At 41.3% G+C, this 19,991-nt stretch overlaps 1 protein-coding gene and 1 long non-coding RNA gene across 7 annotated transcripts in view; one reads left to right on the top strand and one right to left on the bottom strand.

The window, feature by feature from the left end:
* The window catches only part of LOC310848919, a 222,257-nt gene that overhangs the window by 186,248 nt on the left and 16,018 nt on the right, over positions 1-19,991 (top strand). The window lies entirely within an intron of this gene.
* Positions 1-19,991, bottom strand: part of AKAP11 (A-kinase anchoring protein 11) — a 42,080-nt gene that overhangs the window by 14,853 nt on the left and 7,236 nt on the right. For 3 of the 6 annotated variants that reach the window (XM_083748360.1, XM_083748358.1, XM_083748359.1), the window contains 5 exons: positions 17,214-17,258; positions 16,850-16,981; positions 16,217-16,481; positions 8,750-13,385; positions 730-885 (listed from right to left, as the gene is read on the bottom strand). In XM_083748360.1, the coding sequence (XP_083604486.1) occupies positions 730-885; positions 8,750-13,385; positions 16,217-16,481; positions 16,850-16,981; positions 17,214-17,258 (5,234 nt within the window). Of the gene's footprint in view, positions 1-729; positions 886-8,095; positions 8,441-8,749; positions 13,386-16,216; positions 16,482-16,849; positions 16,982-17,213; positions 17,259-19,991 lie in introns of those variants that run through there. The other 3 variants (XM_083748361.1, XM_083748362.1, XM_083748363.1) reach the window with 2 other exon arrangements.

Raw genomic sequence — 19,991 nt, 5'->3', positions numbered from 1 at the left:
GTTGCTTGCAAAATTAGTGCCCTTTAAAATGCCCACTGAATGATTCATCTGATATTTGGGAAGTCGAATGTTGCGGATGGGCAACTAAATGTCAGGATGGAAAATGCCAAAGTTACAGGCTGAAGAAAACTGGCTGAGTTTTCCACTGATAGCATAGAGAAATAATGGGGAAATAGATGAAGAAATGGAATTTAAACAATGGTGTCATGTAGATCTCTTCTTATCACAGTAGTTCTACCACTCCAGTCAACAAAAAGTCTCCAATGCCTTGTTTGATCTGCATTGAGATTCTTGCAGTGAGTTTATGTTTTGCTCCTGCACAGGCACATATTAATTAAGCCATACATTACATTATTTACAATGTTTAACTCTGACCGAGTCACATCCCATACAAATAATATTTTGAGGATTTTCAGAAGTCACACTTGTATACCATGGTTTAAGTAACCATGTGTGAAATTTTAATGTAAGGTTAATTTCCCCTTATAACACCAAGATTACCGTGGTAGCTCCCAAGGGCAAGAATTGCTTGATTTAAGATTTCTTTTTACATAGTGGTGTTTAAAGTTTCATTTGTTTATTACTTGTGTTTTAACTTTTTGACTATTGAAAATAATATTTTCCCAAAGCTGAATTCAAGTAAAAACTGAAACTTTAAAAGAAATGCAGGGCTGAAGGATAAACCGTATCATTAAGGCTGTGAGCATGTACAAAAGGTATTTTAGTTACCTATCACTGAGGTGGAGAAAGCTGCTATTCTCATCAGGATGCTCATCTTCAAAACTCAGGTTGGACCAGCTGCCAGTGCTGTCATCACCAGTGCTGAGACTCATCTGCTGGCTGACTATGGATTCAGCAGAATTAAACCCTTCTTTTCCCACAGAGCTAGATAAAGATTAAAATGATAGGATCACTATTGTGTTGCATATAGTTCCATGGCACTCCCAGTTTGGCTTCTTGCCGCCCCCTACTATTGCCCACTGGGGGAATGTCGATGTGCTGATTAAGATAATGTGATGCTGGGGCCTCACAAATAAAGCTGCAGGAGACCTTTTTTCCTCTGAGCAAGGAGCTCCTTGACAAACTTTTGCCTGCCAACTGCTTAAAAAATGAATCAAGACCTAAACCAACTACCTTCAGTTGGTAGAAAATGTAGGAAAGGTAGGCATTAAAAAGGGAGGGAGAAATCTGCTCCATTCCTATTACAAATGCAGCTTGAGCTGCCATCCATTCTAAAATCTTGACTATAAACTTTGACTCTTCATCACATTATTCTTCCTCATCTGCAATCCTATGCATATTTACACAGAGCAAGCTCCATTAAATTCAGCGAGACTTGCTTCTCATTTAGAATGCACAGGATCAGACTGTAACACTGAATAGTTGCCTAACAAAGCATCTTCTGCCAGCTAGAGTTTCAAAATGCTCGTTTGGTTCTTCTAGTTTTAAACTGCTACTCTGAACGTGACACTTTCTCAGAAAAGAGGACCAACAGCCAGCCCTGCCCTGAATCTGTATTTTCCCTCTCTGCTCCCTCTGTTGCCCCTGCAAGCTTGTTCAGTTAGGAGTTTAGCCTTAGCAGACACTTTCAGCTCCCATATTGCTTCGGAGTGAGTTGCCCACAGTTCTGCAACGCCATGTCTTTGGAATCTGCATTCATGATCCAAACAATCATAGACATAACAGTGTGATGGCAGCAACAAAAAAACATAATGCTATTCTAGGCTATATCCACAGAAGCAAAAAGATTCCTGCATTGCACGGGGTTGGACTAGATGATGTCCTTGGTCCCTTCCAACTCTACAATTCTATGATTCTAGGTCTAGTGTCCAGATCAAGAGAAGTAATCATACCACTCTATTCTGCCTTGGTCAATCCCCACCTGGAGTCCTGTTCTGGGTACCATAATTCCAGAAGAATATTGACAAGCCAGAATGTGTGTGCAGAGGGGGGTAACCAAGATGATCAAGGGTCTGGAAACCAAACCTTCTGAGGAATGGTTGAAGGAGTGGGTTATGTTTAGCCTGGAGAAGAGGAGATTGAGTCTCCACAACAACCATCTTCCAATATCTAAAGGGCTGCCACATAGAAGACGGAGTAAGCTTGTTTTCTCCTGCTCCAGAGGGTTGGAGTCAAACCAATGGCTTCAAGTTACAAGAAAGGAGATTCTGACTAAACATCAGGAAGAACTTTCTGATGGTAAGAGCTATCTGACAATGGAAAAGACTCCCTTGGAAGGTTGTGGACTGTCCTTTCTTGGGGGTTTTAAAACAGAGATTAGGTGACCATCTGCAAGGGATGATTTAATTGAGATTCCTGCATTGCAGGGGATTGGACTAGATGACCCTCAGGATCCCTTCCAACTCTACAATTCTATGATTCATAGAATCAGATGGTGTCCCACATCTTATATTTGCACAGTTGGTTCTTCCTGCCTAAATGTAGAACCTATCAAGATTTATTTTGTTAGTTTGAGCCCAGTTCGTCCAATCAGTTACGGTCACCTTGTATCCCAATTCAGTCTTCTGCGGCATTAGCTACCCCTCCCAGTTTGGTGTCATCTGCAAATTTGATAAGCATCCCATCAATAGCTTTGTCCAAGTCATTTATAAAGAAAATGAACAACAATGGGCCCAGGCTGAACCTTGCAGCACCCCACTTGTAATGTTTTTCCAGGAGGACAAGGAACCATTAGTGAGTATTCTTTGGGTTCGGGTCAGTCAAACAGCTACAAATCCACCTAACAGTTGTCTAGCCCACATTTTACCAGCTTCCTTGTTAGAATATCATGGGGACCAAGCTTGTAACTCAATAAACAAAGAAAAAGAAATGAGATTTGTTTGGTATGACTTGTTTTTAAGAAACTCATGCTGGGTTTTAGTAATCACAGCATCCTTTTCTAAGTGCTCACAGACTGTTGAATTATCTGTTCTATTATCTTTTCTGGTAGTGATGTCAAGCTCACCAGTCGGGAGTTACCTGGGTCTTCTTTTTTCTCCTTTTTGAAGATGAGGACAACATTTGCCTACCTCCAGTCTGCAAGGAGCTCACATGTTCTCCAAGAATTTTCAAATATTATAGACAGAGGTTCTGAGATTACATCTGCAAGCTTCTTTAGTACTTTTGGGTGCAGCTCATCAGGCCCTGAAGATCTGAATTTGTTTAAAGAAGCTAGGTGTTCTCTTATCCCCCTCTATTCCTATCTTGGGCTGCAGGTCCCTCCTTGCACTGGACACTGCTTTCCTATTGAGTGAAGTCAAGAGGCAAAGTAGGTGTTGAGCAGTTCTGCCTTCCCTCTGTCACCTAGTAGCATTTCTCCATCTTCTACACAGAGGACCTACCACGTGCTTGTTCTTCCTCTTGATTTGAACATAGCCAAACAAACCTTTTAAAATTATTTTTAACCTCTCTTGCAAGACTGAGCTCATTCTGAGCTTTAGCCTGCCTGATATTCACCTTTGTAACTGTTGGCTATTCATGTATTATCCTCTTTCATGATTTCCCATCTCTTCCATTTCCTATACATACCCTTCTTAAAGCTCAGCTTATCTGTAAGATCCTTATGCTGGCATACTGGCTTCTGTAGATGCATTCCACTTTTCTTTCTTTTTGAAACTGTCTGCACTGGAGTCTTTATTTCACCTTTAAGAAACTCCCATCCATCTTGGATTCCCTTCTCATTGATTCATTGATTTTAGAACTTCACTTTCTACTTTCCTCCATACTGAGAGCTGTCCATTCATTCCTACTCTCTGCTTCCTGTTTCTTGTCTCACTGTAACCCTTCTGTATCTTGATACAGAGCAGCGAGTCTGTAGGAGGAATGTGTGCTGGGCCCGGGGGTAACCCATGCAATGTGGTCCAGGACTGGTCCAGAATCCGAAGGTTCCACTAGGAGTCAGTCCAACAGGGCCAAGGCAGGACACGAGGCAGGAAACCAGGCAAGGACAGGTACAGGATCTCAGGCAGGATCTAGCATACAGAAATGTTGCTCCCGCAACCTGGGGTGGGGCCTGACAGCCTTTTATATTTGTCAGGGTAGGGGTCGGTCCTGATCCCCCGGCGACTCACCTCCCTTTTTCGCCCAAAGGTGAGCACTTCTCCTGCGAGTACTCAGGTCTCTCCTTCTCTCAGACCTTAGTCTCTGCAGCTCGGGAGACGTTGGTGGGTTACTAGATCCAGGGGCCACCTCAGCCTCCCTTGACCAAACTGGTAGTGGAGCAGCTGTAAGTGATGGCCCAGCTGAAGGCAACGAGGTAATCCCTGCATCTGGAGCCAGGGCAGGCTCAGGCCTCTGTCTCGGCCAGCTGGTGTTTGTTGCAGGGGAACCTGTGCAGACTGGGACTCTTCAGGATCAGGCCCCAGACTTGGTTCAGGTGATGCCTGAGGCAAAGGATCCGTTGCAGACTGAGTCTCCTCTGGTTCCGAGCCCAAGTCACAGAATGACAGGAACAAAGGTATCATGTTGAGGAATGTGAGTGGAAGAGTGCTGTGGGCTTCCCAGAGGCATCTGGTAGCTCACTGTGGGAACAAGATGCTGGACTAGATGGGCCTTTGGTCTGATGATGAGTCCAGGTCAGGGAGCACAAATGACATCAGCTCCAATGAACCAAGAGAACTGTAGTGGCAGCTCTCTCCATGCCTGCCCACCCCCGCCTTCCCTGGAGGATGCTGAAGACCTCCATGTCCTGACACAATGGTGCCCAGCTCAGGAACCACACAACTGTTGGCATGAGAAGACTGGATTATATATTCTTATTGCTTAAGTGTTTAAATTGCAAACCGTCTTGGGTGCCTTGGCAGAAAAGCAGTATATAAACCAACCCCCCCCCAAATAATCATAATAACAATAACTAATGAGTTCCTGATCCACAAGAAGACCTCTCCTCTTACTCTGTGACAGCTTATATGGCATACTTTGTCAAAAGGTACATAACGTCAGTAAAATCATCTCTATCTGTATGCTTTGTTGACACTCTCAAAAGACCTCTCATAGCACGTTTCTTCTATATGCTTCGTATTTTTATCTTTGGAGATGCTTTCCACTACTTTTCCTGGAACAGATGTTAAGCTAACTGGCCTGTACTTTCCAGGATATCCCCTGAACCCCCCCTTTAAAAATAAAATAATGTGTTACTTCCCAGTCTTCAGGTACTGGTTTTAGGAAGAAGTTATGTATTTTTCCTAGACAATGAGCAATTTCCCATTTGAGTTATTGAAGAACTCTTGGGTGGATGCTAACCGGAATTCATTCATTTCTATTTTGTCTATAAAGTCTATAACTTTTTTGTCACCACAGTTTGCATCAGTCCTTCAGACTCTCCACCTAAGGAAGTCAGTTCAGGCACAGGGATCTACATCATATCTTCCACTGTGAAGACAGATGCAAACAATTCATTTGTCTTCTCTGCAAACTCCTTATCCTCTGTTAGCACACCCAAGGTACTCCTTTCATCCTAAGATCCCATCGCCTACCCAGCTGGTCTTCTGCTAGTAATGTATTTAAATAACCTTTTGCTGTTGACCTTTATGTTTCAGCAACATGCTCCTCAAATTGTTTTTAAGCATCTCTCATTGCCTACTTGCATTTCTTTTGCCAGAATTGAAGTGTGTGTGTGTGTGGAGGCTTTTTCTTTTTTCTTTAAACCAGGATGAAGCTTGGACAGCAGGAAATGGTACTGGAATATAGAGAACTGAGTACAAATGAATGAAGACATAACAAGCAAATAAGCATGGACTACTACACTATAAAAATGTGTCAGAACCCATGGCGAGAAATCCATCATACTGGACTGGAGAAGGGCTATTCTGGACACTTAATGACAATTATAATTGAAGAGTTACTTTTTGAGTAAAAAAACGTGGACCTGAGGTGCCTGGGAGTGAAGACTGAGAAAACAACACCTAGCAGACTGAGAGAAAGCTGGACACTAAAACGACTAGAGATTACTTGGAAAACATACTCTGAATACCTTGAACAATTGTCATATACATAATTGGCAGACAGAGAATCAAAAGATCCCTTTTTTCTTCTTCTTTATTTCTCTTTTTTTCTTCCTTTTCTATGATCTTTGATTTTTGTTTTCTCTCTATCAATTTTATCTATATTTATGCTTTGTTTATTGAAGTTTCCTATCGTGGATTAATGAAGATACACACTAAGGTGACGGAAGGAAGGCGAAAGGATCTCTGAGGGTGGGAGCCTGGGGGAAGAAGGGGAAGTTCCCAGGCGAGAGTGGGGAGGATTGACTTTTCTGTGTGTGGAATAAGGAGTAAGATTTAATTGTGATAGAGGGTCTGGTTTTTATTCTCTCTTCTTTCTCTTCTCTTTCTTTATTCTCTTCTTTTGCATACAGTGGTACCTCTGGATGCGAACAGGATCCGTTCTGGAGCCCCGTTCACATCCTGAAGCGAACGTGACACGTGACTGCGCGTGCTGCGCTTCGCTGCTTCCACACGACGTCATTTTGAGCATCTGCGCAAGCGGCGAAACCCGGAAGTAATGTGCTCCATTACTTCCGGGTATTTGCAGAGCGCAACCCGAAAATATTCATCCTGAAGAATACTTCAACCCGAGATATGACTGTATTCTGGCTTCTTTCCTATTTACCTTCTTTAGATTAGTTTGGCTTTTATTGTCTTTTATGTTGAAAATTCTTAATAAAAATGATTTTAAAAAATGAAATTGAACTACACGGGTAAATAAATGTTGTTCCTTCGCAGACTGACCTGAATTGAAGGTGGTCTGCAAAAGGATGTATTTCACCTGGTGTCATGAAAATGAGATAGGTAGGGAACCCTACTCACCTATCTACAGGGACAGAAGGAGGTTGGGATCCTGTTCCCCACCACAGCCTCTGAGGTACCTTGTTATGGTATTTGGCACCAGCTGAATTCGTATATTTTCACCCAAGCTTTTTTGGGGGGTGGCTGATTGGGTTTTGGCCACCTGCAACTGAGAAATACCTGCCTGTGGTATGCCTATTTTATTTTAATCTAGTTTAAATTTTTTTATACTGTGTTTTTATAGTTTTAATGTATAAGTAGCTATGTTTATAAACCATCTGGGATCACATGTGGTAAAACAGTGGTACACAAATCAAATAAAGAATACATACAGAAACACACACACAAACTATTTCAACAAGATCAAAGATGCCTGCATTTGAAAAAGAAAATCAAACATTTTGCTAAACCTCCAGAATAATTTCTACCAAGTGAATCACCTAAATTTATCGAGACTGTATATTTTTCAAAAAGAATGAGACTGGTTTCATATCACAGTCGGTCATTAAAAAAATAATAATGCGGTACTAAACTATATAATAAAGAACTATGCCTAGAATAGGGATACCCGCTAATTTACTAGCAAGTTCAGTCACATTTTAATGTCATCTTTCATACTGTTATTTCTTTAAATACTTCTATCTTCATTAGGCATTTAACATAGTTTCTGTGGTGCTACTGACCTTGCAAGTGATCAACCTCACTTCCTTTTGACTACTGTCTGGTCAGAGACAGAAATTACTAATTAATTAAGTAATTACCATATTTACTCGAATCTAATCCTCACCTTTTTTGGCCAAATTACGTTGTGAAAATTAAGGTGCACATTAGATTCGATGGCACATTTACTTTTTTCATCAAATACATTTTTTGGTTTCAAGGTTTTGAAAATCTAGGTGTGCGTTAGATTCGATGGCACATTAGACTCGAGCAAATACGGTAATTAAATTTCTATATTGTCCTTTATCCAAATATCACAGGGCAGTTTACACACTCTTCTCTCTCTAGATCTCATAACATAGTAACAAACAAAAATAATACCCGCCCTCCATTGTTTAATTAGCCAAAGCCCTGGGAGAAGAGTAATGTATTTGCCTGGTGTAAAATGAGATGCTTTTTTCTTTAATCAGTAGATTGCAACTATAAAGCAACACATGTGCATGCAGAGCACTGGACACATTGACTTTTCTTCTAAGAAAATATTTCTTCTACCATGGGAATCGCAGGAAACATACGACAACTAAGGGACAAAAGTAGATTCTACTGAAGTTCCTAAGCTGTATTATTAATGGACAAACCAACAACATATAACAAACTGTGCTTTCTATTTTAATGATAAATTTGGAAGCAAGATAAGGGAAACAGCTTCAACAGTATTCACATAACCAGGGAAGGATCATTTCAACCTTCACAGCCAACACTTATAGAAGTTTCATAATCAGCTTCTGTTTACCTCAGGATTTTCTTTGATCAAATTTGTTAGGATTTATGAGTAGCTCAGCAATACTATTTTCTACATAACTACATGTTCTGTGCTTTAATTTGATGCTTCATGTATCTCTCTGCCACCACCTAAAAGATTATCCAAACCTGGATCTGACTTAGCAGAAATCAGTGATGTTTTATCTTCTACCATTTATGCTTCACAATGGCTTCTACATTTATGTTAGAGCAAAAAACGAGAAACAAAAAGTTGGCCAAACCTGAAAGACGACAAATACTCTTAAGCTTATACTCTGCATTTTAAATTTACTTAAATCCTAGGACCCTTTGTGAACATAGTAAACAATTACTTTCCATGGCAATACTATTAAATGCCCTTGTTTTTAAGCTTTATCACAAACCGAAAAGCTATGTTCTTATGACTTTCTTGTATAAATTAAAATTGTACTAATACTGAAAAATGCATATAGTTTTCAGCACCTTACATATATTAAAAGCAATATAAAATAATTTAACTTTACCTTATGTTGGCAGGTGGACTAATGTTTGTCATACAGGAAGTCATTATTTCTGTAGTAAGGCTTTCAGCAAAGCTGACTCCATCCTGGCCAATTCCACTATCCGCTGTCAAACTTGTGTTGCTAAGCTGCCTTTCTGCTTTATCAAAAACTGTAGCAACCACATTTTCAGCCAATACTACCTTTTCATCCATATTAATATGAATTTTTGGAATATCCAGGTGAAGAATGCGAGATTTAGGACAGATTCCACTTATTCTGGGAACCTGATGAACTTGAGAGTGGAGTTCTTGCCGAGTCAGCTGCAAAGATGAACTTCCAGCAGTGTATTGATGCTCCTTCATACTACAGTATCTACAGGCTGTTGCAGAAAATGGAGACAACTTTTCTGCATATGTGGTTCTATCTCCATTTGTCCAGTTTTCAGTAGTTTGCAGCGTAGCAGATTCCAAGCTAGCTTCTAAAGTGTCATCTACCACCTTCCTAGCATACTGTTCAATGGCATGAATAATGCCATTTCTGTAGGTAGGTTCATTTAAACTGCCTGTACTATGATAAAGCTTTTGTTTGCAACAGAAAGGAGAAAGTGCTTTAGAAAATGTTGCTTTAAGATCAGTGACTTGATCGTTCTTATATTTTTTATACAAACAGGAATCAGTTAAAGATTTTGACAGACAAGCTCCTCTCATTATTTTTCTTCTGACATCAGATGTTATGCTACAAGCAAGGGTTTCTGAAAAATCTAGCAACTTTGTACATTCAGTTCTGTGCGTGCTACATTTGTTTCCACGGGCTTGCTGCCCCAAATGACAAATGTTACCTTTTTTCTGTTTCTTTCCATCCACACCCGGATCAGCCTTACTGTTTACCTTTGAGCCCTCAGAGGGAGCTATTTTACTTTTATACTTCATCCTGAGTTTCCCAGCAGCTTCCTGCATTCCAGATTTTATAGATCGGTAAGCAAGTCTACTGGCAAACTGATCCATTATCAGTTCACTGTGGCCACCTTCTCTTTTCAGAATACGAATGATGTGATCTGCATATTCATCAGTTACACTCTCACAACTTGGATATTTGGACGTCAGACCTGGAGCTTCTGGGTGCTGGGGTAGAGAGAGTATAGAAGAGTCTGTCTCTCGAGACCCATGGTCTGCCCAGGGACACCTCATGTCTTTGGGCCAGCATTTATGAGTGTTTCTTTTAGGACGAACGCCATCTGCCCCGCAGTTCACTTGCTTCAGCCTTAGAAGCGTGCATTGTTTGGATTCAACTATTTTCTTAGCTTCACTAATGACCTTTCCAGCCATATTACCAGCATAAACCAACAACGAATGTAGGCTGGCTTCTGAAACGTTCACAAATCCACTATGCCCACATCTTTTATTTTCCGCACTTATTTGAAAGCATTTATTATTCTCCATTTCAACCGCTTTATAATCTAAATGTGAAGCAGCCATTTCGGTTGCCACAGCAATTATGTGAGTGGCTAGATGATCAGCATATTCTGTTGTCCTTCCTGATGCTTTCATTCTCTCGTCCAATGCTACAGGCCAAGGCTCTTCATCTTCGCTGCTTTCAACTTCCTCAGAGAGAGACCGCATCAGTTTCAACATGAACTCTTCCTTTTCTAAGTCATGGCGTTCATTTTCATATACTCCACCGGTTTCTGATCGGTAAGGGGTAGAAGGGGGCGTCGCGGGTGCAAACTCCTTTGCTAGTTCACCTTTCAGTTTCTTTGATAGCTTTCTTAAATTCCACTCTGAACTCGTTTGGGTTGCTATTAAAGGTGTTGGTGGAGGTGTGTCTGGTAGGACACAAGGAGTTTCATCTCGGATACTCAATTTGTCTTCCATCTGAAATGCATCTTCACCGTTAGTTGCCACAGAAGTGAAGGCATTAATGCTAGGAAAAGTTCTTTCAGGACCAAATGTAGAGCAAAGCGCAGAGTGCCCGGCTGATTTGTATGTGTTGTGTTTTCCCAGTGGGTTGCTTAAGGATTTTGCTGAACAGCTTTCTGCATCTGGAAACTCTTCAGCAGGTTTCACAAAAGTCACCGCAGAACAAGGAGATGACTTGCATGTGGAAGTCCTGCAACCCACATGTCTCTTTTTCCCCTGAATGCCATCCTTAGACCCTGAAAGCAGACACCTATTAGAGTAAACTGGCGATACATGAAATTTAGATGAGCTGTTCGAGGGCATCTGCTGCTGCCCTACAATTACTGGAATACTTTTGTTTGTTTCTGATGGTTTTATTGCACTATGCAATTCTTTCCTATTGCTTTTTTTACTGGTTCCCAATCCCACACAGTATGCTAATTTCTCACCGGTAACAGAACATGCAGATTTAGTTTCATCTACAGACTGTTTCACTATTCGCTTGGCTAAATAATTTGCAAACATATTCTCACAGGCATCTTCACCAATGCATGGCAAATATGACGTTTTATCCAATTTTAGTATTTCTGTGTATTGCTCTGCATTTTTGGATGTCTTGGAAGAGGTTACTGCTTCATATGCCTCCGTTACAATCATATCTACCATTGTTCCAGAAAAATTACTGACGCTTGGCATCCTAGTTGTTAAGTCTGAAAATTTACTGACTTCAGGGCTATTTGCTTGCTTGAAGTCACTTTGTGTACATACAATATGTGCATTATATTCACTGTTCTGACTGCTATCTGTCATCAAGTAAACATTTCTAACTGATGTCACTTCATCTTGTCTTTTTTGTGTTGCACAACACCGCTCTGCTGATTTTTTATAAAATTTCAGACTGCCTGTTGACGCTGAATGTTTCCTTACCTGTATGTCATTAAATAAAATCTGATTTTGACAAAGTATGCTTCCAGCTAAGGGCACCGGGATTGAACTTGCAATGCCAGAAGTACAGAACAAAGCTTTATGGACAGTATATTCCTCCCTGAATTCCTGTATTGAATTCAAGGCTACTGGTTCTTGATCATGAAACTCAGAGGAAGCATTGGAGGCCTGTGTTGACTCCAAACTACTTTCAGCACCTATGTACTTTATATTGTCCGTGGAAATACTAATAGCTGCTTGTGTTGTAAATGCCACCTCAACCTGTGATAACTCAATAAAAGCTTCCTGAATAACCGACTCAGACAAGTCTTTGGAATATGACTGTATAACTTTATCATCATAATGGAAGGACCAGTTCTGAAAAGTTGTAGGAGTTGATGGGTGTGAAAACTGGCACACTTCCATGATCCCCTCAAAAATTAGTTCCTCAGCCAGGTTTGCTGCAAATTTCGCAACTGTGTTGGTAAATATTTGTTGCTTTACAGAATGTAGCTCTTTTAAAGCACCTGTTAACGCTTCACTCACCAAAAAGCCTGCTAGTCCATTAATAGCTTTCTTCTTCAGTGAAAAAGCTTGCTGCCTCCCAATCTCATAAAAAGCCATTTGAAAGATTGAAGAAGTCAGTTTTGCAGCCAAGTGACAGAGTGCATTAGTACATGAAGAAACACCTTTCTGAAGATCTTTAAAAGCACTGCCAAAACTCTTCTCAACAAGCTCTGATGCAAATTTCTGGATGTGGTCTTTAATCATTAGTGATTTGCATTTAGATTTTTGTCTGTTATCTAATTCTTTTCCAGAAGTTTCCCCTTGGGTTTTTGCTGACTGGGCTGTTTCTTCTTTTGAGACAATCCTATTACTGTTAGAAAATTCCTGTGTGCGTCTACATGATGATGGAGATCTGGAATTAAAGACCGAACCTAAGATTTCAAAGGAAATATTATTTGCAAAATCTGAGTATGGGTGACAAACTAGATTGTGCTTTTGGTTAATGGCATCTCTACTGACACCCAACTGACAAGGACACTCTGTTGAAAGACAACTGCCTAATGGACTGAAAGCTGAAGATCTGATAGGGCTGAACAAGCCTCCACTGTCATCCCCTGATGTTTTCAATGGCCGGGGGGAATCAGGAACATCCAAGAGGTTGCTATATGGAGATTCTGGTTTGCGAGGCGTTGGCTTCCTCACATTGGCTGGAAGAGTGGGATGATCAACCTTGAACCTTTGAGGATTCATTGCAGCGGTTGCAGAGCGTGGCCTTTTATGCGAAATCATTTTCATATGAGATGGATGTTGAAGGACAGGACCCCTAGCATGTTTACAACCACTCTCCAGTGTTTGTTCTTGTTCATCAAATTGGTCAAAGCTATCGAAAAATTCACTTACTTCAGAGTCTGAATCCTCTATGCCATCTTTCATTACTGGGATTTTTGGTAGCTGAAGTTTTGCCTTTAGGCTTCTCTGATACCCTTCTTCATCTAAGAAAATAATAGGGCTTGGGCTAGAACAATCTGACTCTGATGATTCAGCAGGAGAGGAAGAAAACAGTGTTTTACATAAAGTGTTAACATTCTGATCAGAAGAATTCTGTGGCCTGAAGAAACTCCTCTGCAGCCAAGGATCCGAAACAGAAGTTGTGACAGAATTTCTTACAGAAGACGACAATTCTTTTAATTCCAAGATGTTAACTAGAGAAGCTGATGACTTGACAGATGGCTTCCGTTGTAGAAAATGAAACTTTGGATCAAGAGATTCCAAACGTTGAACAGAGATGGTCTGCAAAGCAGCATCTTGAAGTTTCTCAGGTGTAACTTGGCCTGTGCCAACAGGGAGGGAAAGGAACAGTTAACATACAGTACATCTGAAAGCAAAAGATTGCAGCTGTAGCAGAAAGAGGCTAATAGCATAAAATGTACTTGAATTTTGGTCTGATCAAAGATTGGGCAGCCCAATCCTACTCATGTTTACTCAAAAGTAAGACTTATTTCGTTAAAAAGGGTTTATTCCCAAGTAAATATGAACAGGATAAGAAGTAGAATTGTCAGTGAAATTCTCCCAAGTTGGGCTCAAATAAGAATTCTGAAGGCTTGGAAAAGCCCACCTCGAGTATGACGCAAGCATACATCATGGCCACATAAGAATTTCTGTTTTTATTCTTGACCAGCATTTCCCATGTCCAAAATGACCCGATCCCCTGACCCCCTCTTCCCTTTATTTACCTGGCCAATGGCGCCAGTACCAGAGACACCTGTGTTGCACAGTGAGGTCTGCCCTTCCCCCATTTCCTGTCTACAATGAGCCACAAACCATAGGAAAACCTTTGTTTACAGCTCACGGTTAGTCTGGAAAGAGATAAACCAGGAGCCCAGGTTCAGATTTCATACCTAGCCAAACTATGGCTTCATTAAGCATGGCGAAGTAGAAAGACCATGGTGGAGGGAAGTGGCTTCTATAGTCTGTATGTTCATGTCAAGCCATGATTTGGCTCAGCAGGATGTATCAGAACTGGGCAAGAGGGACGACACAGACTTCTCTTCTCCCTTCTGCTGGCCAGGTAAGAGAAAGGCAAAATGATATTTGGAGGAGAGGAGCACTGAAGAGGAGGCTGTTTTGGGGACAGTCCTCTGTCCGTCTCAGAAAACCTAACGTCCTTCCAGTTTTGTTGAAAAAGAGCTTGGATCAACTCTGTGGTGAGATGGAAAGAACCTGCCCATCTTTACTTAAGAAGCTACTAAAATCTGAAAGTATCAACAACTTAAATATCTCCTTTAGTAGAAAAGGCTAAGACTGATAATTTAGATTGACCGCTTGGATTCTACTTCAAGAACATCTTATATTTATGCAATCACAACTGTTGCTTCAAGAAAAAGGCCAGAGATTACACAAGATTTACCAAATTTGAGCAAGCATAGTCAATTATTGTTTATTAGATGGGTCATTCCAAAAAATCAGAGTTCATCACAGGGGCTAGTATTGCCTGATAAATATATATATATATATATATATGCAGGTTTTGGTGTCCTCGGGTGTCTTCCCGTGTAAAAGTTGGGGTGTCTAGGCGACGTTTCGACGAGGTCTCACTCGTCATCTTCAGGCTGGTGCTTTCGGCTTCTTGTTACTGGAACAGAGCGGGATCTCAATGTTTGAGTTCCTATAAATACTGTAGAGGGGGTGTGGTGTCTAGCCTCCAATGTTCTGGGCAGAGAGGAAGTTCCCAGGCTAGTGTGCCTTTTCTTCTTTTGTTCCTTAATTACTTGAGAGATACCTTGAGTGATTTCTTGAGTGATATCCTGAGTACCACTTAGGTGGGTCATTAGGTGTGGATTAGTTGCTAAAGTCTTTGTGTCTTGACCTCTTGAACTTTGTGAAGAGTTTTCCTGAGAAGATGGCTGTATTGCACTTAGTTGTGCTTTGGCTTGGCTTCGTGTATAGGGGCGAGCTGTGGTTTTGTGGCTTGTGTCAGCCAGATCTGTGTAGGGATTGCAGGGGGGTGCAGCATCCGGAGGTGCCACCATGGATTGGCTACTGGATGGTGTCAGTAATTCATCTGTGGAGAGGGTCTGGGTTTGGGTCTGGTGTGGTTGATTGGTGTTGGCGTTCTGTGTGCATTGGACAAACAAACAGACGAATAAATGCACGTATCGCAGAACACAAGAATGCCGTCAAAAAAGAAGAAAAAACTTCCTCTCTTTTCCAACACATGAAAGAAACAGGACACGAAATTAATTTTGCAGATTCCAAATTGCTCTTTAACACGGAACATCACCACAAGAGAATAATCATGGAAGCCATCGAGATAGAGAAACACCCTCACAACATGAACAAGCGTGACGACACATCCCGCTTGCCAGACATCTGGAAATTAGCCCTCCCCACAAAAACTGACACCAGATCCAGAGGCACACAGAACGCCAACACCAATCAACCACACCAGACCCAAACCCAGACCCTCTCCACAGATGAATTACTGACACCATCCAGTAGCCAATCCATGGTGGCACCTCCGGATGCTGCACCCCCCTGCAATCCCTACACAGATCTGGCTGACACAAGCCACAAAACCACAGCTCGCCCCTATACACGAAGCCAAGCCAAAGCACAACTAAGTGCAATACAGCCATCTTCTCAGGAAAACTCTTCACAAAGTTCAAGAGGTCAAGACACAAAGACTTTAGCAACTAATCCACACCTAATGACCCACCTAAGTGGTACTCAGGATATCACTCAAGAAATCACTCACGGTATCTCTCAAGTAATTAAGGAACAAAAGAAGAAAAGGCACACTAGCCTGGGAACTTCCTCTCTGCCCAGAACATTGGAGGCTAGACACCACACCCCCTCTACAGTATTTATAGGAACTCAAACATTGAGATCCCGCTCTGTTCCAGTAACAAGAAGCCGAAAGCACCAGCCTGAAGATGACGAGTGAGACCTCGTCGAAACGTCGCCTAGACACCCCAACTTTTACACGGGAAGACACCCGAGGACACCAAAACCTGCATATATATATATATATATATATGATACAGAAATCAATAGACTACTGTATATACAAGAATTTCACTTTTAAAAAGCTAATCATGGTATTCAATCCCTTTAAATACCAACTTAAATACCAATGCTATCAGAATTTTGCAGGAACACTAACCAGAGTTTATCATTTTTGTGGGCTCATCTTCATCTAAATGTTCTAACGCAGTAACGAAATCATCCTCAATAGATGACACTGACTGATTAGTATCATCATCCTCAGCATGGGGTATGATGGACAGGTGCTTCTGCAATGAGCGTATTTCCACAGTACATCTTATACCAGCAGCATATTTACTCAGTAAAGTAAATAACGAATCCACTTCATGTCTTGCAAATGATGGAGACAATTTCATCACACACAGAATCCGTGAGGGGTAATTCTTGAGAAAGAGAGAGAGAAAATATAATATTACCCATTCAAAGATTATTCCTTCTTTTCTAAACTGCAGTGACATCAGTTAAGAAAATAAAGTGAAGTTTCTGCTAATAATTTCAAAAAATTAAAAGCATATTCCCTGAGTATAATGAGGAAAAAAACAATTGACAAGTTTCCATTATCAAAATATTGACTTTTAACTTTTTTAGCAACACTCCCAACCTTTGACAATTTGTAGAACTGAGTAACACACACACACATTTTATATTTTATATTCAGAATGTTGTGTCACATTAATACAATTAATTTGAAAGGCAAATTAAATGAAGTATACCACCAATCATACATTTTTGTATTTTAAATCTCTCTTACCTTCTGCTTAAGAACACTAGTCTCCAATGGTTTATGAATATCCTTTAGAAAAATGACATCATTTTCATGTAAAGTGCACAAATGGAGGGATTTCAGAAGATCTGGGAGCTCAACAGACATGGCTGCCAATTCCTAAACCAAACACAGAGAATAATACACTCATGCTAGGAAAACTTTCCTTTAATGTCAGAGGACTTGTGGCAAACCCAGCTGAGCATTCTTTCACCCAGCGCCTCCCAATCACCTCCAAACAAGGTTTGGATGCAGAGGTTATTGTGCTGGAGTATCACCAGTGGGCATATATCATGATGCTTTCCCAGTTTGCTCTGCCCGTCAACTAAGATATCTTATGCAGACACCATACCTTAGGAGCAACAGCTGTCTCATCAGCAAAGCACAGAAATGTGACCTGTAATAGAAATACATATATGTTATATAAGTAAATAGAATTATATTAAAGCTTTCAATTCTACACTATATAGTGTTCCTAAACATTAGGAAGAACTTCCTGACAGTAAGAGCTGTTCGACAGTGGAATTTGCTGCCAAGGAGTGTGATGGAGTCTCTTTCTTTGGAGGTCTTTAAGCAGAGGCTTGACAACCATATGTCAGGAGTGCTCTGATGGTGTTTCCTGCTTGGCAGGGGGTTGGACTCGATGGCCCTTGTGGTCTCTTCCAACTCTATGATTCTATGATTCTATATGTAGAACTATACAGATATAGAATAGAACATGGATTTCCTCTAACACACATTTTACCAGGAGGAGATGGGTGGGTGTACTTTATTACAGTGGTGCCCCACAAGACGAATGCCTCGCAAGATGAAAAACCCGCTAGACGAAAGGGTTTTCCATTTTTCGATGCGCTTCGCAAGACGAATTTCCCTATGGGCTTGCTTCGCAAGACGAAAACGTCTTGCGAGTCTTGCGATTTTTTTCGCTTCCCCCCCTTTTTCTAAGCCGCTAAGCCGCTAATAGCCTTTTAGCCGCTAAGCCGCTAAGCCTTTAATAGCCGCTAAACCGCTAATAGCACTAATCCGCTAAGCCGCTAATAGGGTTGCTTCGCAAGACGAAAAACCGCTAGACGAAGAGACTCGCGGAACGGATTATTTTCGTCTTGCGAGGCACCACTGTACTTATCCATATACCCAGAGTGCATACTATTTCTGTTATTATTATGCAATGTGGCACTGGACATAAGTGGGCTGCCCAGTACCTTTCTGTGAGGTGTACATGGGTCACATAATGACCAAATGTGCTGCATCTGAGATTCTGAAGGGGTATGCATACCCCCAACACACACCCTTGTATGTCACCAGCAAAAAATGACAAGGAAAACAGCGGGCAAAGAAGCTCCAAGAGATACTGTTGTGCTACAGCCAGGAATCTTACCCTTACCTAGGCAATTCAGCAGGGTAAACCCAGACCAGAAGACTGAGCAATTGTTTGATTACACTCAATTGTTCAGTAAGTATTTTTAAAAATCTGAAAATTGTTCTGTACTCCAATTTATTATTTGGTTTTATTTTTAGAATAAGTTTTTGAAGATTCACTATGCAAAACTTTCCCCACAACATTATAATGGAAGGTTATTTGTCTGCTCACAATGCATTTGGATTCCTCTTAAGGTATCATAACCTGGTTATCAAGAAGCATGTTTTCATCTATGTTCAGCACTGCCACTTCCCAGAGGAGGGAATTCCTGCCACTTACCAGAGGAGGAGGAAACAACTGGTGGTGGAAAAGTGACTCCTTACTGAGGGGGACAGAGGCAGCAGTGTGTAGAGGTAACAGGATATCCTGGGATGTTTTCCTGCTGTTTTCCAGGTACAAAGATTCAAGATATGACAGACAAGCTGACAAGTCTTATAAAGCCTGCTGAGTTTTACCCTTTCCTTCTGATTCATGTGGGTACAAATGATACTGACAGACACAGCCTTCAACATGCAGCAAGGGACTACGAGGCTCTGGGTAGGAAGGTGAAGGTCCTAGGAGTACAGGCGGTTTTTTTCATCACTCCTTCCTGCTGAAGGTCGTGACCCAGGAGGAGAGAGGAAAATACTAGAAAGAAAAAACTGACTGTGCTGGTGTTGTTGTTGGGAAAGATATGGCTTCTCGGACCATGGTTTCTGCTATTGCACCTCACAGTGCATTATTATTATTATTAAGACAGTGACTGGCAACAATGTGTTTTCTAAGAGTCTTGTGAACTTGATCTTGAGAGCTTTCAACTAATTCCTGAGAGGGAGGGAGACAATATTACAGACAACAGGGGAAACTTCACAGGAATGGTGCTACAGGAACCTACTAATGGGTAGAAAAGACAAGAAAGAAGCTGCTGGATGGAATGACTCATGGTTTCAGTTTTCTCTATAATGATGCCTACAGCATGGGAAACAAGCAAGATGAATTTGAGTTCTTACTAAAAGGTAAAGGGACCCCTGACCATGAGGTCCAATCGTGACCGACTCTGGGGTTGTGGCACTCATCTTGCTTTATTGGCTTTATTGGTTATGGGGCCAGTATTACTAAGCCGCTTCTGGCGAACCAGAGCAGCGCATGGAAACGCCGTTTACCTTCCCGCCGGAGCGGTACCTATTTATCTACTTGTACTTTGACGTGCTTTCAAACTGCTAGGTGGGCAGGAGCAGGGACCGAGCAACGGGAGCTCACCCCGTCACGGGGATTTGAACTGCCGACCTTCTGATTGCCAAGCCCTAGGCTCTGTGGTTTAACCCACAGCGCCACCCGTGTCCCCTGAGTTCTTACTACAGTAAGTTCTTACTACAGGATAGGAAATATTACCTAATAGGCATTACTGAAACATGGTGAGATGAGACTCACGACTGGGATGTAGAAACCTGCTCAAAAAGAATAGACCAAGCAGGAAGGGAGAAGGAGAAGGAATGGCAGTATATAAGAATGATGTGTACACCTGTGAAGATATCTATGACCTGGAGCATGGAAGGCAGATTGAGAATATTTGGGTAAAAATTGTAAGAGAGGGAAACAACAGTGACCTTACTTTGGGTGTCTGCTACACTCCTCAAAGCTAGACTGAAGACTTGGATGCTCCCTTACTACAGCAGATTACCAAACACTCAGAATGATATCTGTTGAATATCTTTTGGAACTCAAACATTG

The sequence above is a fragment of the Podarcis gaigeae genome (assembly GCF_964106915.1).
Source record: "Podarcis gaigeae genome assembly, chromosome: 7".
Taxonomy (NCBI): domain Eukaryota; kingdom Metazoa; phylum Chordata; class Lepidosauria; order Squamata; family Lacertidae; genus Podarcis; species Podarcis gaigeae.
This window is presented reverse-complemented; position numbering and strand designations above follow the sequence as displayed.